The sequence below is a fragment of the Apostichopus japonicus genome, chromosome 20, assembly GCF_037975245.1.
Source record: "Apostichopus japonicus isolate 1M-3 chromosome 20, ASM3797524v1, whole genome shotgun sequence".
In the NCBI taxonomy this organism is placed as follows: Eukaryota; Metazoa; Echinodermata; class Holothuroidea; order Aspidochirotida; family Stichopodidae; genus Apostichopus; species Apostichopus japonicus.
Genome location: NC_092580.1, coordinates 20,358,512 through 20,380,829, shown reverse-complemented (window position 1 = coordinate 20,380,829; position 22,318 = coordinate 20,358,512). Strand labels below are relative to the sequence as shown.

At 36.1% G+C, this 22,318-nt stretch overlaps 2 protein-coding genes and 1 non-coding gene across 11 annotated transcripts in view; 2 read left to right on the top strand and 1 right to left on the bottom strand.

Moving 5' to 3' along the window:
* The window catches only part of LOC139962225 (persulfide dioxygenase ETHE1, mitochondrial-like), a 57,384-nt gene extending 42,728 nt beyond the window's left edge, over window positions 1-14,656 (top strand). The window contains exons 1-8 of one of the 7 annotated variants that reach the window (XM_071962230.1): window positions 1,601-1,754; window positions 3,581-3,683; window positions 5,298-5,442; window positions 8,523-8,671; window positions 9,923-10,061; window positions 10,970-11,059; window positions 11,791-11,907; window positions 12,450-14,656. In XM_071962230.1, coding sequence (XP_071818331.1) covers window positions 3,645-3,683; window positions 5,298-5,442; window positions 8,523-8,671; window positions 9,923-10,061; window positions 10,970-11,059; window positions 11,791-11,907; window positions 12,450-12,505 — 735 coding nt within the window. In that variant the 5' untranslated portion in view covers window positions 1,601-1,754; window positions 3,581-3,644 and the 3' untranslated portion in view covers window positions 12,506-14,656. The other 6 variants (XM_071962235.1, XM_071962229.1, XM_071962233.1 and 3 more) reach the window with 6 other exon arrangements.
* Trnaq-uug (transfer RNA glutamine (anticodon UUG)) lies at window positions 473-544 on the top strand. The gene has a single exon. It is a non-coding gene; the product is annotated as a tRNA-Gln (tRNA).
* LOC139962221 (ATP-dependent RNA helicase DHX58-like) overlaps window positions 13,301-22,318 on the bottom strand; it is a 33,655-nt gene continuing 24,637 nt past the window's right edge. For all 3 annotated transcript variants that reach the window (XM_071962223.1, XM_071962221.1, XM_071962222.1), the window contains exons 12-15: window positions 20,790-20,922; window positions 19,479-19,709; window positions 18,645-18,806; window positions 13,301-18,146 (exon numbers count right to left, since the gene is read on the bottom strand). In XM_071962223.1, coding sequence (XP_071818324.1) covers window positions 17,512-18,146; window positions 18,645-18,806; window positions 19,479-19,709; window positions 20,790-20,922 — 1,161 coding nt within the window. In that variant the 3' untranslated portion in view covers window positions 13,301-17,511. The remainder of the gene's footprint in view (window positions 18,147-18,644; window positions 18,807-19,478; window positions 19,710-20,789; window positions 20,923-22,318) is intronic.

Here is a 22,318-nt window from a genome sequence, read left to right as displayed (position 1 = left end):
ATGAGTTGTTCAGTTGTTGTTGTTCTTCTTGTATTCCTGTTTTTATTTGTATTTTTTTACCATGTCATCACATCAATACATATCTAGATATTTTTAAAAACAATCGTTTAACGGCGATTTCCTTTTGCCCAGATGTATACTAACATGCAAGCTATAGGGTAGGCTGACTCACTTCCAGTTCTATACCCTAGATTCAAAGGACAGACATCGAAAATCAAACAAACCCATCTTAGATCTTACAATATTATTATATATTATATACAATATATATTACAGTATTACGATCTGTCAAGACACCTGTCATCTAGATCAGAGCCAGCAGCTGTTCCATAGGAAGTATGAAACTTATTACACGTTAACATTTACGGAATCAAAAGGTCAAATTAGTTCGCGTTCCATCCTATTGTGTAGTGGCTGTACGATGCGCCAAAGGTACACACCAAGATAACAATAATTAGCTTAAGCATACATGGGTCTTATGGTGTAATGGTTAGCACTCTGGACTTTGAATCCAGCGATCCGAGTTCAAATCTCGGTAAGACCTTTTTTTTTCTTTGCAAAATCCATGAACTTTACAGATTGAACGATAAGTAGATCTCGCATCCTTTTGTACTTCTTGAATGGTGTTTACACCCTTTATAAATACGGCATTATTTGAAGTGTATGCAGTTGTATACACAACAAGGTATAGATAGCATTTCGAATTTTGGGCAGAGGGCACGTTTATCTCTTCCCAATAGAATCGACGCGATCAGTACTCAGGTACACCATCACCAAGCATTATCACAGTCGATCGCAGACGGAGCCTGGCTCTGCCCTTCGTTTTGTGCCACCACCATGTGCAATAGCACCCTTAACACTGGTATACAGAACACAAATATTTTGCCCCTCCTTAAACTGCTAGCCCCCCCCCCCCACCCTCCGATTTAGAATTCCTGGCTACAGGCCTGCTGATCACTGTATGCTTCAGTCCTACTCTGAGCGGTCTGGGACTGAATGTGTATCATTTCGAAGAAATAAACTTTAGATTTTCGTGCAAGGGCTCTGTGTTCACGAATTTTCCATTACCGTCAGGCTGGGGCAAGCACAAATTGCTGATAATTAGTATTTAACAGTGGAAAAGGATTTCGAAGAACAATAACATTAAATTAAAACTACTGATATTGTAGTGTAAAATTGAAGCGAACGATGAAAAGTGATTTAAGGCATTTCATAAAATCTTTGGTGAGATTAAAGCTCGTGAGCTTTCATGAGTTTGGAAAAGTTCAATATACGGTACTTTCCCATCTTCTGGCTCAAAATATAATCGGTCGTGATATGAAAATTTACACAATGCTACTTAGTTAGATGATATCAGCTGATACGATATATATATATATATATATATATATATATATATATATATATATATATATATATATGTATATATATATATATATATATATATATATATATATATATATATATATATATATATATATATATATATACTTTTTTCGATATATTCTGGCGCAGGTAACTTATTTGTGGCCGATTACGTAGTTCTATACATTGTGTTCAATGTCCTGTATCGATCTTTTATTGTGTATTGTTTGCATATATGGCACCCACCTGCCCTGAAGTGCTTTGAAGCGTATTCAATGGGTACAGATACAGTATACGTAAACACTCAATTCCACGTATGTAGTGTCCTTTTACAAGCTGTCCTACGTTACACCTTGCACGTAGGCTACTAGAACCAAATTAAATGAAAGGTAAGCTATACAAATAGATATTCTTATGTCATATCATAACATATCATATTTAATGTAGTTTATGGCTGTAGGTTTATACTTATAGACGTGACATGTGCTCTATAACTAAATTAGATCGTGAGTGCAAAGGTTACAGCCGGTTTCGTACTTATATATTTATAGGCTTGTTTACAAATATAGAATATTCTATGCTACCAAATTTATACAGCATATATGTACACTACGGTCCTGAGCACAGAATTCTTCTATAAAGTGGTGGAATTACATTTGTGTTTAGACACTTTTCTCGACTTGGCCGACTACGCAATCATTTATTTCAGTCCACACTAGAAAATGTCAACAAATGTTTCTTTTTTTAAAAAGAAGTTGAAATTACCTTGAAGGAAAACAAAAGATAAGGGGAGAGATTGTAAGTTTTCGAACTGGCGATACAGACCCTGTTTGTTTCTAAGTAGAGGTCAAAATGCACGTAGAGGCAAATGAACAGGAGCGCAACCGTATCATAATACTTCTTGGAGCCTTCCACCCTCTCCCGGCACCCCAGAATCCTCCCCACTGGCAGACAGATCATTAAAAAATAAATCCTATTCAACAGTTCATAAATAGGTAAGAAGTGTAGTAACCAGTCGAAAATTATTCAACATTGTTTCAAACGTTGCACAAGTTTGCATGTGTAATTTGCATCTGTAAACACCCTCCAGGTTGTACCAAACTTTCGAGATACTTTGAAGGTATTAAGTGAAATTTGATACATAAATTTCTGAATTTCAACATAAATCAACTTGATTTCGAAAATCTAGCGGAACTATGATAGAAGAAACTTTCAGGTGGCTTTCGACACACATAGGCCTGCGCGATTTTCTTTCATTCCTACAAATGTGTACGTTGCTATACAACACCGTCGCGTTCCACAGCGACCACTTTGGCGTATATGAGATCACATTTTAAAAATTTCATCTATTTAAAACGAACTTAATGTATTTTCTGCCTGTCGATTCAGGTTGCCTGAATTTAAATTGTATATTGACCAAACATTGCCGACAGGATCAAGTCTTATTCTTCACCTGTTGGCTACAAGGGCCATTCGTCCCCTGCCGGTACGTGTGGTTACTTGGTCGTGTGACTTTGGGTTAACAATAGTAACATAACACTAGGCCCTTATTCTATCCCTAACCCACGAAACAAACACAGACCACCCAATGTACATCGAAATATGAGTCGTAATTATATCACTAGGCCTAACTCAGACTACAAATATCAACAGGTGGTGTATGGGCTTCATTTCTGTTTGAAAGTCGTTTCGAGGCTAGCCTAGATATTGCTTTTACGTCAGCAGAGATGGATCACTGATTGCAGATCTCTGTCGATTGTGTCTACTTCTCACTTTTTTTCGCGCAACTAATATCATGTACTCTTCTTGCGTTGCAGTAGGTCTAATGAATATAGTACCAGGTCAATAATGACTATATGAATAGTCATTAGACCTACTCATGTTCCATGACTGAGACTACTTCCTTCCAATTTTAAATCTGTAACCAGGTTAGTGACAGTCAGAAGTACTAAGTCTCACTTGAACTTGAAGGAACCAGAACTTCTCGTCAAACTTTAGTGCTACAGTATTGTGAATCAAGGAGCATCTGTGAAAACATTATGCATCAATTTGTGAGATTAGCTGTAACTGGTAGGCTAATATTGCCATCAATTAAGAATGCTGCAATTATCCCAAGATCTGGATCAATTACTTCCACTCAGTTGTTGGTTGGGAAAAGAAACTATTGTAAGATAAGTGGCCTACAATGTGAACATGCAACTTCACTACTCAACAGGAAATGTGAGAGTAGTCCTATTGTGAACAAATTTCCAGGAACATTCACTCGACCAGCATCCACTATGCCACCACCACTGCCAGAAAATCTCCTCTTTCGCCAGGTAAGTTGGACTTTATAAACCTGCTACAGATGATACAATTTGATTTTTACCACTGCCAGACCTGTCAACCTGTTTGACCCCAAAATAGGGAGAATAACATTTTTCAGGGCCAAAAAATAGGGAGAATAAGGGGAAAATAGGGAGGTTGGTAATTTTCAACTGAAATGATATAAAATAATCCTAAATAAGTATAGTCTACTTATGCAATACAGTGAGAGAATCATCCAATCAGTGTTTCTTGTTGTAGTTTACAGCAGCACGCTTCGCTTTCTACAGGGTTTCTTTAGTAGGCTTCCATTTGAAACAGGGAACAGTGGACTCTGGGTACTGTGACTTCATGCCTAGTATGCTAGATAGAGTCCCATCAAGCTTGAGACTTGACCAACTGTCTGTCTTGTTCTTGCGAACTACACTGAATAGCCTTTCCTGTTCAGCGTTACTGTGGGGAATTACTAAGCATAGGACCATTATTGTTGGCTATTTTCAGAAATGTCGCAAGTGATGAAACATTAAAAAACCAGGAGAATAGAATATGAAACCGGGAGGCCGGGAGATTCGGGTAAAAACCGGGAGTCTCCTGGTAAAACCGGGAGAGTTGACGGGTCTGCACTGCTCTGTAAATGCCGTTTTAAAGTTAATAGGCCTAACATCATTTACATGCAGTGGCACCTTGCAGTATAAGCATAGCTTCAGGGAACGTGTTCTGGACTCGAGAAGACAAAATTTGTTGTCCAGTGCACTGCCAAAATATTCTGCTATTAACTATGAATTTGCTTTTGGGTGGACTTTGTCATAGACATATTCTGGCAACTACAGTAACTTGATGTTCTTAATATGGTGCTAGAATTGGTTACATTTAAACCATTGATTTGTTCAAAAATATTTACAGTATATAAGTTACTTGTTGATATGTTTTAGTACTGTAGCCAAAACAAATTATGAAATGCATTATACAAGGAGGAGGATCCTGTTAACTACTGTACGTATGTAATACTATAAGTCAGTAGGGTAACAGGACGTCCTCGATTACAGGGAACAGCCCCCGGATTTCATGAATATTGACCTTGGATTACAAATATCCCAGAGATGTCTGCAGATCATCAAGTATTGCAGGAACTATTTCTGAATTTTATTTGTTGTTAAGTCTAAGCACATGAGTTGCTATGTTTGCATTTGAGAGTCCTGTTTCATTGTTGTCCTATGTCAGGTTTATACTTGTGTAAAATAAAAGTCATTGAACCTGAGAATTCAAAGACAGTAGCACTGTATGCTTGTGTCAAATTGTAATGGTTATCCGAGATGGCCAAATTCAGCCATGGAGGTTGTCGAGCGGACAACTAGTTGTTTCTGATTGTATTGTTTTGTAACTAAATACTCCCAAATAGGTAAAATACTCAATTGGTATGCCCCCCCCCCCCCCATCACTTCTTTAGATTCTGAAATCAAATGAAAATAGTGGTAGGCCTGCAGTATGACCCACCCAAGGGGGCGTTATACTATCCTTCAGCTAGTGTTGTGCAAAGTATTCACAAAACCTATACATCTCTCCCACTGTGTACATATGAACTATATGATTGTGTTTGATAATTAGCGTCTGGTGTTCTTAACTTACAGCTGTTTGATTATCAGTCTTACACATACACTTACCTACTGGCTGACCAAACTGCAAAGGAAGCCATTTTGATTGACCCTGTTCTTGAACTGGTCAACAGGGACATTCATCTGCTAGAAGATCATGGACTAACATTGAAATATGCTGGTAAGAAGCATTGCAGCCGCTGTATACTGTACAGTATATATAGTCCTAAAGTTGCAAACCTTTCTAATACTTGCCATCATGTAAAGTAAGTTTGGTACTTTAGCACCTGCACATCTTTTGACCGTAGCTGCATGTATTGACTGTACACTAGTGTCTAATTACCGACGGTAGCAAGCTGTGTGTGTATTTTCTGGGATCGATGGTGGTGTCTAACACTTCTATTACACCTCATTTGAAACTAGTCAGATTACCGGCATCAGACATTTCTTTGTGCGGGAGTCTTCACTCCCTTTAAATGTCATTTGTAATTGATTGTCTTTCACATACAGTACCTACTTGAGTACTTTCTGGAATACATGATCTCTCTATACTGTATAATGTGTACGGACAACACATTTGAGGTTCGTATTCCAACTACTGTATCACAATGTAACACACGCCACCTCACAATCAGGTAATTAGTTGAATAATACCTATAATTCCAAAGATAACCACACAACCTGCAATGTTTGAATTGTTAGGCAAATAGACAGTTTCCAAGACACTTGTTGATTGATTCAGTATTATTTACAGATCAATGATACCCCAACCGAGACAATAGATCCGTGTGCTGTTAATACCAATTGATCACTAATTGCAGCATGTTGATAACTATAGCTAAACATATTTGCTCACACATGAAACAGAACAGAAGCAAATAATATAGCTCAATGACATGTGACTAAAGTTTACTTAATTACTGTACAGTGCACCAAAGAAACCTCTCTTAAGTAAATTTTACCTAACTTGAAGTATACATGTAGTTTACCCATCACTGTACATCAACCAGATACTTTGAAAGTACAGTATGTGTACATAGGTGTATGACACAAGGAATTGGATATGATGTGGAACTATAAACTAAAATAACACCCCCTCTCCCCCCCCCCCCCTCCTAATACATGATCTCACACATGTACTCATGAAAGGCTGAGTATAAACAGGAACCACATCCTCCTTTTAATGTCATGCAGATTGGTGCATAGTTACAGCAAGAAGGACCTACATATAATGGAATCAATGGTAATAAAACTTGATATTACTCATTTGCTCTCAGCTAAACCAACTACCGAGAATTTATATACATTTGCTAAGAATGTGGCAAACATCTAATAAAAAAATAATAATAATAAAAACAGAGCTCCACTTCCCCCCCTCCAGCCTTGTTACCCAACCAGACATATAAGTACATGTGTACACAACTACACCAACAAGAAACTCACATTTAGTGAAACATATAACATTTTCCCTGCCCTGCCATTCCCCCCTCCCCTTCCCTTCCCCCATGTTATCTTTCTACTCAGCTAGACATCCATATATGTACATAGTTACATAGTAATGAGGTCTTGTTTCTAACCCCCTACAGTCTTTATACATGCATAATATTAATAACTGTAACATTTCAGGTTATCACTTTCATGTTAAATACATTTTGGAAGATACATAGTAGATACATTTATGGCTGTAGCCAGGTCCTCATATGGACAATGCTCTGCATTAGTAACAATCTTGTAACACACTCCTTGGAGCTGGCCAAGTCAAAGCATTCAGACAGATCGGTTGCCTCATACACATATATAACTTTACTTATCTATAGACAAGAGTATGTCAAGTTTAGTACTGTAGGTCTATACAAAAGCCAGGCAAACACAAGTTGACAGAATTACCCTCATCACCATTGTCAAATAAAAATTGTGGTTTGTGTGAGTTGTTGAGCAGAACACCTGTTAGATGTTGTTTCCTCAAGCATAAGGGGTTATCCATTACATGCTCCACTTAATAGATGAATCGACAGGGGACTTTATTTTCAAGGTATAAAAAATTAAATCAGGATGTGAAGGCAAAATTGTCAACAATGTACTCACAGACATTGTCTAATAGACCTTTAGTTAACATCTTTTAGTTTAACAATCCATAAAACATATAAGGTATAAAAAATTAAATCAGGATGTGAAGGCAAACTTGTCAACAATGTACTCACAGACATTGTCTAATAGACCTTTAGTTAACATCTTTTAGTTTAACAATCCATAAAACATAGGGAAATCATATGTATGGTTGAGGGAACCAACATGCTGTAAATGTCTTAGAGCTGATTGATTTTGAAGTTATGATGGCAAAGGGATGTTTCATTTAGAAACAGAAACAACTTTAGATAACTATTTGCAAAGTCACTCATTCGTTTTCGTGAACAGGCAGATTTAGCCTTAGCACGAGATGCAACCTGCAATTATCATCTTCACCATCCATGATAAATGTCATCTTTGTGACGACCAAGTCCCAAAACAAATTAATTCTTGCCCGACCAGTCTTGCTCAATTTGAGATACAGGATGGATTAAAAAGTTACATATCTGGAGGCTACCATTTTGTCCAATGTGATGTCATTGCGTGGAAAAGGAATTACCTTTTCTGATATTTGTTGTTTTTTTTTGTGTTTTTTTTTTTGAATGTGTGAGTATTTTTTTTCCCCCTTCATATTTTAATTGTTGAACATGATCATAAACATAATACAATTTACCACTGTGGCAGTTTTAGGGAATTTTGTTTCCCCTTGTTTTAAATAAGTTACAACAATATTTGCAAAGCCCTAGCTCATCTATTGGACATAAGATGACGAGTAAAAGCATTTAAAAATATAAGCAAGATTTACACTTCAAATGGGACTGGCTGCATGAACGATGTCATTTCTAGACTTACTCAAGTCTTCAGCCACTCTTGTGTATGGAGGAACATCAAAACAGGGATATCTTTCAAATGGAATGAAATTTCTTCTTAAAATGCTATGTTTACAATTTATCATTTAACAGCTCTTTGTCTTTTCATCTCCTGAAAATTTTAGGGCTTTTAATTATGACCAATAAAATATATACATGCATGCAATAGAACTCAGTAGCTTATAGTACCACATGGAAAATTGAAATTTTAATATGATGTGTTAATATAATTCAGTGACATAGCATATAAGAAGTGCACTATAATACAAAGTCACAACAACGTCACATTTTTCCTTTCATCTTTCATCTTCTTCTTTTCCTCTAGTTAACACCCATTGCCATGCCGACCACATCACCGGCACTGGAGAATTAAAGAAGAAACTTCCAACTTGCAAGAGCATCATCAGTAAAGCCAGCGGTGCTCAGGCAGATATTTATGTCGAGGACGGTGAATCAATCGAGTTTGGAAATTTGGTAAATAGTGTTTATATTTGCAGTGAATATTCAACAAAAATTGTCATTTCGTGGGAATTTATAATCAACTGATGAATTATTTGGCTAATTTGCATCTGTTTGCCTTTCGACTGTACAGTTATCGGTGTACACAGTAACTAAAATGCAACCAAGTAGACCCATGATGTCACCTTCTAGCTAGGGCTGTTGAATATTCATTATGTAGATTGGATCATTAATACAGGGTAGTATTTATGAAATGAATATTGAATCCATCCTGAAGAAAAAAATATCATGTGTTGGAGACATTTTTGTCCAAATCAAAATTTGGAAATATCTGCTGTTGAATATTAAGTTGATACAGATGTTAAATGTATATTACAAAGAATGAATCATAGTTTACTGAGTGTGCAATACATGGAGGAAACATTGAAGCCATGCTAAAAAAGAATGGTTCATATGTCAGAGATTTTGTGTCTATATACAAGTTTGTAGTATCTGGTGTTGAATATTCATAATGCAGATGTTAAATATCCTTTTTGCAAATTGGTCATAGTTACATTTTAATATAATGGTGGGAATATTGCATCTGTGCTGCAATGCATGCTGCATTTATACATAGACCTGTGAAAGATTTGCTGTTGAATGTTCAGATACTAAATGTCCATTATGGAATTATGGAAGTTGATCATAATTACTGCACATGTAGTTTACGGTGGGAATATTGAATGTGAAAAATGAAATGGGATGCTGCATGTTTTGGCCATTTGTGTCCAAATACAACTTTACTTACATCACAATGTACCATGGCCATGTACAGTTAGTAGTATTCTCATTTACTCTTGGAGAAGAAGAGTTTGAGCTTTTGAGTGTTGCCAGTACCCCAGTATAATGGCTAATACTGTAGTTTCAAAACCTTGACTGTTGAAAAGGAAAATCAGTGTTATTTTTCCTCAGCAAATATATTTTCATAGATATTTTGCCATCTAATGTTTTTTTAAAAGATAAATGGTGACTAAATCAATACAAATAAGGGACAATGACTGACACCCCCAGCAAAATAAATGGCTATATAGGCATTGCCTCTAACCAAGGGATTAATCACTCAACTGACAGAGAACACGGGACTTGTCACCGTGATGTTCTTGGGCGTGTATCCCATCGTAACCAAACAGTTCCCAGCTCTTTGAATGGTTCTTGATAATGTTCCCAGATCGATATCAATTTATTATTATTTAATAAATTATGTAATGTTTGTTGCTATACTACTAGGCTATCCAGGTAGCTACCACACCTGGCCATACCAATGGTTGTGTCACTTACATTATGCACCATAGCAGCAGACCCATCATGGCTTTTACTGGAGATGCTCTGTTGATCAGAGGTTGCGGGAGGACCGACTTTCAAGAAGGTAGAACATAAATACAACAGTTTGACGATCAGCTTAGGATTTCAGAACAAATGAAGATCAAAGTCAAGTTTGTCTGTCTTTTAAGTAAAAAACAAAAGACCAGATTACCTTAAGTTCCCTGCCATGCCATTTTTCAAATTATACCAGAATGACACTTTATGCAAGGTACTGCACTGTGACTGGCATGGCAATCCCAACATAAGATTTTTTAATGAAACTTTGTTAACCAATTAAAATGGTTGTATATTATCTCAAGACATTTTACTCCCACGGCCACTGATTTGAATTGAGAAATGTCTTTGCTCCTCCAGAATTTGTTGGTTACACATGGACTCCTCTCCCAATCTCATCCAATATCCTTTGCTATTAAAGAGAAATTTAAGAGTTGCTGAGAAAGTGAATTTACTAAATTTGTAGGGGCTTTCAGAATTCATCTTTTAATGTCAATTTAAATGGGTTTCCAGGCCTCAAATTAACTGATGGCAGTGTGCTAAAAGAAAATTGCAAACTTTGCGACAGAAAATAGCTCTTAAGCAACTTTTGGATATGTGAAGATCGTAAGTAAATTTTAAGAATGATCTCATGAATGTTTCCTGTTTTCTGTCATTTCTGAAATAAAATATATGCCTTGTTGCCTATTCAAATATTTGGAAAACTGCCTTGTTAATCTTCTGAAAGATTTAAACAATTTCTGTGATGGCCTGACATTTCAATGAATGTACAAAGCATTTTTTCTAACTGACCATAAAAAGTTGCTTTGCCCTCCTGGTTCTTACTGCCAATTCTGGCTGGTTTACCTTTTCATTTTTTGTCACTGTTTAATTCACGATGAAGGTCAGAAGCATGCTGCTAATTTATGTCAGTGCCCAATTGTTTCAATTAACTATTTCAATCTTTCAATCTATCAGGTGACCCACAGACTCTGTATAACTCTGTTCATGGGAAGATACTTTCCCTACCAGACGATACCCTCCTCTATCCTGCCCACGACTACAACGGTAAGGAATCGTATCTATTGTGTATCTACTGAATTACCTGTCCACACGCTATAGCTGCATTCCATCTTTCCCCTGTCTATATATCCTTCCCACTGTTGCAGAAGATCTTGCAAAAGGTACAAAGATTGAAAGACCCATGTTTTTTTAAGAAGCTAAGAGAATTATCCAAAAGGTTTCAGAATAGGTCAAGAAATTTTGTGACTTCATGTGTTAGTTTTTACTACAACCATTGCTTTGTTTTTGGAATCATTAAGGCATACATCATATGCAATGTCAGGAGGTATTGATATTTTTATATGTATAGTCCAGATTTATCAAGTTAATAGGTTTAATAAACAGCAGGATTAGTATTTATTAAAGGAAGGCAGCCTGTATGTTGATGACCATCAGAAATGCTGGGCGTCTCGTTCTGTATTTGCCACAATCTAGTGTCACCATGTAGTGACTATACTCAATTATTAAAGGAGAGATATTAGATACCTGGGAACATAAACTATTGTACCGGAGTGCACTGAAAATCGAAACAGGATTGATGGTGTTGTTAAAGTTTATAAAGGTTAGAGGTTTAAAAATTGAGAGACAACTGTAAAACCCATTATCTTCAAAAGTTCACTCAACCCAAGTTCTTGTCAGTGGGTGCATTGTTTGGTGATTGCTTCAAAGCTCTTAGCCAGTCAATGGATTTAAGTACTTAGTATTTAATCTTGATCTTTGCAAACATTTTGAAACAGGGCAAACTGTTACAACAGTGAAGGAAGAAAAGGCGTTCAATCCTAGACTGAGTAAATCTCTGGAGGACTTTATCAAGATTATGAAGGAACTTAATCTGCCATATCCAAAGGCCATTGGTAAGTTATAAAACTGTGAGGTATCCTATACTTTATAACAGCTTCTTTCTTGAGCTGATTTTGAAGAACCTTTGATAATAGTTTGATGATAAAATCCCTGAATTAAGATCTTTTGTTAGCTTGACTAGTGTTCTTTCCTTTCAAATAATTAGATTTAATTGTGTTTAAAAGTAATTACTATAAAATTGTCTCCTTCAATTTAGCTAATTTAATAATGAGACTAAGTGGGGCTCTCTAGCATTTCTACGGAGCAGGATGTCGTATTGGTCATCAAGCGTGTGATCTGTATCGTTTTACAGAACTCTGAATCAAATTAACAAGATCGCATGAAAGCACATACAAGCATGTAAACTCTCTGAGTGATTGAATAGTCCAGGGTATTTACTTGTGCAGTTTGGCCAAGCGAAAAAGGGGCTTTTAAAACACATAAATACACGTAAAAACATATAAATATTCCCCAAAAGAGTTAATGCATTGTTCCATGGAGTTTTCCTCCTCACAATGTGCTTTTGTTTTCCATCTTACTTTCTCTCTCTCTCTAGATAAAGCCTTGCCAGCTAATTTGGTGTGTGGAATCATTGACCTTCCACCAAAATGAACAATGTGATGACAACCAATCAATTCTTCATATTAAATCGATGGATTGAATGTAAATTTAACAGTACTACTATCATATGATTCATATGAAATTTCAATTTTTTTTCACATTCTTCTTTGAACTGAATGCTTTTTTTCTCTTTCTTACTCTAATTCCTATATTTACTTAATATGCAATTACAGTGCCTTTTCTTGTAGTATTCCATCTTGTAGCATTTCTGTATATTTTGTCTTTGAAAAACGTATAATTACAAATGAAAATAAATTTTACTATCTGTTTTGAATCTAGCAAAGCATAATTAATAATACTGGTAGATGCTGAAGGATTACATGTCACCATAAACATAAATCTTAGATCCAATCATTAAGAGATTTAATACAAGAAACAAGATAAACAGAAATAATTCACAGAAACTCTTTGTCCTTTCATGGTGGTGTCACCCTTTTCTGGGTCAATTTTTTGAGTCAATATTTGGAACCAATTTCTGAATCTCATGATCATAAAGTTCATTAGCTTAAGAAGTCAAAAGTAGATTGATGACAATGTTGAAATGTCACAAATTGTTCTGAATATTTGATTGATACTGAGTCAAGAAAAAAAAACATTCTGGGGCACAAATTCTTGAAAATTTCACGAAATTATGGAGTAATATTCATATTGTGTTCATTTTGTGAAGAAACGTCTATGGAGGGTTCTTTTAGTGTGATCAATTAAAAAAAAAAAATTAAGTCATTTTCTGTAGATTTGGATGACGTACCACACAAAATAATTTCCTTATACACTTTTTTCTTCTAATATTTTCATCAAATGTGGAAAAAATGGTTAGCATTTGAAAGATCTATTTGTGAGGAATCAAACCATATCTACAGAAATTTACAAAATAAATGATTGTAATGAAGTAATATTCTTAAATACCCAAGAATACCAATAGCAGCTTAATTTACATATTTGCATACATTATTACCATAAAATATCATAAAACTAGGAATTTTGAGATCCCCAACTTTTCACCTTTCAGTAAAATATAAAAGGTGTAACTACAAAAGTTGCCCATAAATTCTGCTACAGATTTTGTAAATGAACCTCCATTGACCTACATTTTGTGCGATTAAAGATGAAGTTAATGCACGCACTAGTGTATGCTTATAAGATCATTATGCAGAAAAAGCAGTGAATGTGAATATTCCCACTATTAATATTTAACAAATGTTTCACTATCGATATATCTTATCTTTAAAAATGCTAAATATATGCCTAAAGAAATCAAGACTTGTTTATGCTGTTTCACAACCAGATTGACTCTTCCATTTTTGACTTAAATTTTTTTGTTTCAACTGTCTTGTTGAAAGCTATTCACTACTTTTCTTACTATGTGCATTGTCACAGGTTCGAGTTTGAGCCATGTCAGAATTCTTCATTACTAACAAAATGATGAAGGAAATTTCAGCTCTATCATATGCTATTCACTATAAAAGATGGCTTTAGGCAAAATTCTTGATTTTTAATAGTCCAACAAAAAGGGAACAAACTTGCTGCTAGTCATGTTTCTATAATAGCTTTTCCGGTTACACATTAAAGTATGTTAAAATGTCTAGAGTGCTCCTTTAAGACTAAACTAATGATGACATCATCTCCTCTGTGCAGGCCTAAATGGTTAAAATCATATGTATCCATTGTTTTTATTTCAGATGCAATCGGATCTTAATGTTATTTTAACTTCATATAAATAGAAACATTGAATGGCTTTCAATGCCATTTGTCTTTACTAAGTTGTAATGCATTGTTAATTATGTTATCGGAGACCATAAAAGTCTTGGTTTGATTTCTACCGAGGTACTTGTTGCATAAACTCTATTTGAGGAACTGACCTAATGACCGTCGGTGTGATAGACTAAGTAGTCCAGCCGTTTTATCTGATGCCCTTTAGACGCTTATAGGTTCATATCTTATATTAAGAAAATAAGTTCTAGCCTAATATCGCTCTTTACGACTGGCAGTATGTGCAGAAAAATACTATCCTAAAACAAATATTATGAAAAAACAATAGTTTGACTTGCATGATCAGACGTTTTGACTCACTATATATTTGAGTCGTTTTTAACATGTATTCCTACGTTGCTGAACAATTTTACCCTGGGCTTATGAAATGGAGATATGTAACCACATTGTATAAGACAAAAATCTGTAAAATAAAATGCATTTTATGCCACCAGTTTTGCCATAGACTTGTGAACATCTAGTAATAAATACTCGCCATTCTCAATAATTTTACCACCTGTTTCATGTCTGTGTAGTCTGCTTCCAGCTTTCATTGTTACCAAACCATGTACTAATATCCACACTTATAAGTCATCAATCCAAGCCATTAATTTAGTTACCAGGGTCGGATCGCAATTCAGGTATCATCTGTCTGGTACCCGTAGAAGTGTAGAGGTATGGTGATTGCTTTTATCTTCTTCTCTCTATGGCTTCTCTCTATGTTTTTATTATTTTGTGATCGGTGGCGGATTGTTTGAACTGGCAGTTGTTGTACATAAGTTTTCTGTTTGGTGTCCTATACAGCTTTTTATGTTATTGTGCTTGTCGTCTGTATCGTTTATACACTGTGCTGTGGGTATTGACGGCACCTGTATGTACAGACTGTACACTAGTGTCTAACTACTGACGGTAGCAAGCTGTGCATGTATTTTCTGGGATCAATGGTGGTGTCTAACACTCCTGTTACACCTCATTCGAAACTAGGTCAGATTACCGGCATTAGACGTTTCTTTTTGCGCGAGTCTTCACACCCTTTAAAGTCAGTAGTTGACAAGGAGACAGACAATAAGGCAAATATCACACAGAATATAAATGAAACATTTAGTTTTATTATGTACTTAGTGATTTCCCATTTGTTTCATCATTCTCTATTAACCCAATAAATTGTGGGGGGGGGGGGGGTGGAGGGGTATTGAAATGCTGGTATAAATTATGACCTACGTCTCGCTTCTCCCCTCCCGCCATTGTAAAATGAGATTCAGTGAGTGGTTCTTATAGTCACACACATTAACAAATTTACATTAATTACAAAAAGAAATATCGTTATACTTTTGCAATTCTGAAGCACATATCTCTAACATTTCAAACTTTAATACAACTCTGTTATATGATATTATATAAGGAACATTAATTTAGCTGCGAGTGTATCTGATATACTTAAGTTTTCTCTTATTCATTCATCGTCACCCATACGGCCCTTCCGTTGTTCTTACTTTAAAAATATGGGGGGGGGGGGAACAAGTTTTTTCACTTTTTCTTTAAAGATATAGTAAAGAAGCAGTTTGCCGGGAAAAGGTTTGTGTCACAAAATATAGCAAAAGTTGTAGAAGTGATACCCGGAATTAGGGAGGACTTAAAATACCTTAATGAGCAATTGTTAGAGGTGACAAGAAAAGTCCATAAGTCTACTTGTAAACGACCGGTTATTTGCAGGGAAAAAATAGAGATGGGCACAAAACATTAATGACGAATGGTAATTACCTCATCGTAAAATTTCATGTTACAGACATCATTACTATTGTTACATAGCTCTTAGTGTGTTTTGTATAAGTCTTGAAATGTTAAGAAGAAAGATTTTTTGCTTTAAGTACTAATTTTAAGACATAAAAAGATTCAAGTGGTGGTCAAAAACACCTCAGTGCCACCCCCACCCCGCACACCATATCACTGAAATTGGCAATTGAGAAAAAACAAGCACAGAAAATCGGCATCTGACAAGCCACCCCTCTTGACGCACACTTTGGTAGTCTCCATCACCAGTGCATATGGGTATGAGGCTATGTCTGGAATCATACTGCTGTAACCCCTGCAACCTAAGGGAGGAGGCGATATTTGTATGTATGTATTCCTGATATGTTATATTATATGTAAACAATTTCCCTTTCTCCGATCCATGTCTTCAACCCATCCAACCAGTACAAATTTCCAACCCATTTGCACTCACGCAGGCCTAAGGAAGTGCGCCCGGAACGAGCGAATTGCGAAAAATTTGTAAACAAAACTTACTGATAACTCACTGATAAACCAAGACTAAGTGAAGCGTTCCACACGCTCAATCAATGCCCGCCGCAGGTTTTTTTTTGCAAGTTACACCCAGTGTAACCTTTGTTCGCAGCTGCAGGGATTGGTAGTGCGCTGCGCTCATTGCAATGTAATGGACTGTAGCATTTATTGCCACACTTGGCCCTCCTCACACCTACCCCTGATCCCAGCGACTACACACACACCCTTCACAATGATTTCCACAATGAATTGTTAAACAGAAAGTAATACACAATATAACATGCAATAAAAATATTTTTCAAATTGTACACTCCAAATGAAAGCAACATAAGTTGGTTGGTTAGTTCTGTAAATGCAACCACTACCTTCTACTTTTGTAAACCCTATATTTTTTTTAACATTAAGTGAAGAAGGGAAGTGTGTGTTCCTTTCTTACAGAAAATAAATCCCAAAAATTAGATATTCACGAAAGCTTCATATCCATTGAAAAAGATATCTGTTGATGATAAGCATGCACTGGCGACCATTTGCAATAAACTACTGAATAAATTTGTCCCATATTCTCAATAATTGACAAATAACAACATATACCGATTCAAAGACCATCATTTTACTGCTTATTTACGGTATACCATCCTCTAGTGTTGATCTCAGTACATTTTAAACACGTACCTAGTAAATTTATGAATATGATGGATGTGTCATCAGTATTATTAACACGAAAAGCGGTGCTCGCAAAACGCCAAAAATGGCGTCATAGCTTCTTTTGAGTTTGTATAAATGTGTGGCCATTTCAGCGTACCTAGAAATTGTTGTTCCACCTTGTAAGGCCTATAATGTTATTGCTGAAATTGACAGATTACTGTATATACAAAACAAATTACTTGTACAATAAAAATTGCAATTGATGTTTTATACTGTGTAACCATCGATCAAGTTAGGAAAGTAAAAGGATTAAGCTTTCTTCAGAGGTCATAATCATCATCATCGTCATCATCATCATAATTTGGGGACATAAACGGTGCTTTTTTCCATTTAGGATAAGTGTTGACCTCCCCTGTCGTGACGTTCCGGACCTCAAAGCCAGAGATGGTTATTACAACTAAGCTTTGTTCATCTAATATTATCATTCCTCCCCAAGCTTTCCTGCACTTTTTACAAACAACATTTCCAACAGCCATTTCATTGGGTTTGATCATCCTTGGCTCGTCCATTTTGTAAGTCTCTATTCGATCCCTTCTAAATTCGATGCTTCTAACGACACGATAGGTACCCTTCACCAGGAAGATATCTCTCGAAGAACATGCAAATGCCTTGCAATCAATGCAATGAAGGTGGTATTCTGTGCTGCTGTAGTCATGACGACCGGCTTCTAAATGCCTAATCCTCTTCATTTTCTCTTTCTGAAGATCTCTGTACATCTTTCTCTTTTGATCATTTATCTTCTCCATGAAATCGTCATCCGACATCTCACTTATCTCTCGAACAACCCTCGTCATCAACGTCTCTCGGATCTTGTTATCAATTTCTCTAATTCTGAAGTTGCCATAGCTACTAGAGGCCACCAGATAGCTCTTTCCTCCTCTTGCACGACTCCTACCTGTGGGATGAAAGACATATCAAAGCAAGAACAAAACAAAATCATTAACAAATGTAAAACTCTACTACAATAACAACCAGCCACAAAATGATTATTTTCTGAAGAAAATTCTTTTTTTTTATATATCTTATCCAGTCAGTCCCTGTTGATAGAGTTAATATCGTACACCCTGATTGGTGGTTTTCCAAACTTTAATAAAACTGATATACAGACTTTATAAAATATGCTGACAATTAAACAGTAGTTATAAAAACAGTAGAAAAACTTTCTGGACAGGGATTCGGTCATCTACTAATCTGAACATACTGTAGCTAAGGGCAAATCATCAATAGTGACATTCTTAATAGGTATATTGCTTTTCACCTTAAATCTGGTAGCTCAATTTTCATGTAGGTATACACTTAAAAATCATTTTCCCACTCGACTTCCTTAGACTTGCTGGATGTTACAAACCACAAAATGTCTTACTTAAAAATAGGTTAATATGTTTTCACTGACCTTTGACCTGAACATGACCCGTGTCACTTGGGATGTAGTTTACCCTAAACACCAGGTTACAGTCTGGTACATCTACACCCTGCTCTACTACGTTAGTGACCACCAACAACTTGTGTTCCCCACTGCGAAACATCTGAATTGTGTGGTCACGTTCAGCAGATGCTAGGAGATAAATCAAATTACTATTACTGACATAATGATGATCACAAATTTATTCATAGTTTCTAAAAAATATTAATACAGAATTCCAACTTTTCAAAATGCTTGTTGCATGTTTGAAGCATTAAAATTGTGTCAGTAAAAGTTTAACATGATCAATGGTGGCAGTCAGCATAATTTTAATGCAAAACACTTGATTCTCTTTTCATCAGTTCTCAACTGAACATCAGTTCATCTTCAGTTTGGCAATAGCTCTGTAGCAACAAACAGAACAGAATAACAAACTTGAGCTGACATGCCAATACCCCCTCCACCACCTCCCCCTTACCCTCCCTTCCCCCCCCCTCCACGACAGTTTCCTTTACTCTAGCAATCACTATGCTAATGGAGCTAACACAATTACAAAATGAGATGTCAAATGTGTCCACAAGTACCTTGTTTTTCTGAGTAATTTTCTCCACATTAACTCATACATGCATACATGGAAACAGATGCAAATGAATTCATATTTCTTTTTTTCATCTCTATGTTAGCTGATGCTTGTACGAGCACAATATGAGTCCAACATGAAAACAGAAATGCACAAAAAGAAGGCAATCATGTTTTATGCTGTTTTAAATTTTAGTTGCCAGTTTTATATATGTTTTTAAAAGTTGGTTTACTTCAAGAACATACTTTGATCAGTTGCTCCAGTGAGTCGTCCAGGGTTCAGGTCCAGTTGAATCAGTTCCGGAGTTTCTTCAATCCACTGCTTCAGTGCAATGGTCGACTGGATCGTTCGTGTGAATAAGAGGGCCCGAGAGGACTTTTTGACCATGAATTCCTCCACTATAAGCTCCTCTAACCTTTGCAGCACAGGGTTCTTTGATGCAGTTTCACTGAGTCTTTTTAAATCTGGTAACTTTTCTGCAAAAATCGCAAACAACAAAAAAAAAATCCAGATACTTTAAAATAGAAAGTATCTAAAACTTGGAGTAAAGATCATTGTGTCAAGGAGATTAATTATTCTGGCAATTAGTCTAAAACAAATTCCTACAGTTCTGTTTCAATGACAACACTTATATATGTTCTATAGAGATGACATTCAATGAAAATATAAGATACAAGATAAACAATGACATTCTAGCCCATGAGTGGGCACAAAATTGATCTGCTGGGCCACATGAAGTTAACACTGCAGTTTAGTAGCCTGATTCATATCTTGCAACACTTGAGCTTGTACCTACTCCAGGGACAAAAAAACAACAACACATGACACATTATATGGGAAATAAAAGGTTAGAAATTGCCACAGATAATGTATTGTTCATCTGTTATATTGAAATACCCAAACAGCAGTACTACCTATACAGACAGGAATCCAGAAAGGGAAGGGTGAGGGTGTTTATACATCACCCAAAAACACCTGTTTAACCTCTGCTCCCCCCCCCCACCCCCACCAAAAAAAGTTAAAAGTATTTATTAGCACATCCAATGCATTTATTGAGCTTGTTTATAGCCTAAATATCCTTGAGAATGCACCGTGGTGTCATGTCAAAAATGTTTAGGCCACACCTCCTGGATACGCCCCTGCTATATACAAACACTCCATTCTCCTCTACTATATGTCATGTTTTCCATTGCTATGAGGTTCTATAGCATTCATAGGCTATCGATAAAATATAATTATGAGCATCAGAAAATAGTCTCTAGAGCTGCAACTTGCCAACCAGTGTTTTAGACTAATTAATTAATAATCTATAAGAAACATTCATTATAAGCTGCGAGTGCATCTGATATATTCATTTCAGGTTTGGATTAGACTAGCCTAATTCTGACGTTATCAGTTTGCAAATAAGCAAGTGTTAACCTGAAAGCACGGCTTGGTGGCATTACCATGTTTAAAACAAGGGAGAGGTTGATAACATGTTCAATTTAATATGCAATGACAGAATCTGAAGAAATATCAAAAAGCAAAAAGAGGAATAATAGGCAACTAAAATTCACCATGGAAGAGCCTGACAAGTTTCTCGTTGAAATCGCCTCTCCTCCAAGCTTTGGCCTCAAACTCCTTCTCCAAGAAGCTGAGTGCATCTTTGGTCCTGACATCTCTGTTCAGGCAGAGGGCACGGTTGTAGTCCTGAAAAGTACAAGTTAGTCATGTGATCTCTACAAGGCTGATATCATCCTTATACTGTTACTAATAATTACTCAACATTCTCACTTTTAATATGCAATTTTTGCTTTAATTTAATTGATGTTCTGTGTTTAATTACTCAATATTCTCACCTCTGATAAGCAATTTTGTTTTTAAATTTAATTAATGTTATGTGTTTAATTACTCAACATCCTCACCTTTAATGAGCAATTTTTGCTTTAAATTAAATTAATGTTATGTGTTTAAATTGCTCAACATTCTCACCTTTAATGAGCAATTTTTGCTTTATATTTAATTTATGTTATGTGTTTAAGTGTCTGTCAGTTTTGTCTTTTATTTGTCACTCAATCATTTGTTGTTGTTTAAACCTAAAACCCAATTGTAACTCAACATGCATGCATACATATGCTGTTCTGGTACATGCATGTATGATATATAGCTTTAGGACAATTCAAACATCCCTGACATCACCACGGCTGCCCCCCCCCCCACCACCACCAAAACCATCCCCTTTAACAGATGTCTTTTCAGTCACTGAGAATAAACTGGAATTAGGTTTGCGCTAAAATGAGCCAAATCTGTAAATTGGATAGCCTCTCAACATCAGGAATCCAGGGGGAGATGACGCCCGGCCAGCCCCTTCTGGAAAATAAATTGTGTTTTTATGATAGAACAAAAAACAGGGCAATACGTTAAGCTATAGTTATTTTTTGTAGGAGTGGGTGGGTGTATTTCTTTGACTTTAGTAGTTATATAGTACTGACATTAGCTCACATTCAACATAAAAACCTAAAAAAAATTAGCCCGCTTCAAGCGCAGTACACTGTTGTGACCAGACTCCCCTATGTATAAATAGTTAACGTTCATATCCACTTAAAATTTATGCAAGTAATTGCTACCTATACCCCATACGGTTATGTAAATTCAAAATAATGTTTGTGTGCCATTCTGAAACATATTTTGGGCATCAAAAACTGTCAAACATGTTTGCTTAGATTCAACACATTACCCCATACCCCTTAGATAGCTTGCACCTTCGATGCGTGCCCTCCCAGTATCATCATGTTTAACTTCGTCAATCACATATTAGGACCTTTTTTTAACATACTAACAAGCTGGCCATGGCCCCCAGTCACAGCCCACTCATTCAGTTCATTGGGTGCCCCCACTAGGTCCCTTTTTGGCATGTAAACAAATAATAATAACACAAACTTAGCAATTAATTTATTCCTAACTCTCCCCCCCCCCCCATATGACTTTAGACCCTCAGAATATATATGCTACGGCCTCCATCAGAGTGCCCTAACATGCTTTTATATCTGGTTTTTGACGTAGCAATTATTATATATCTACAAGTACATCCGCTAGTTGCAATTAA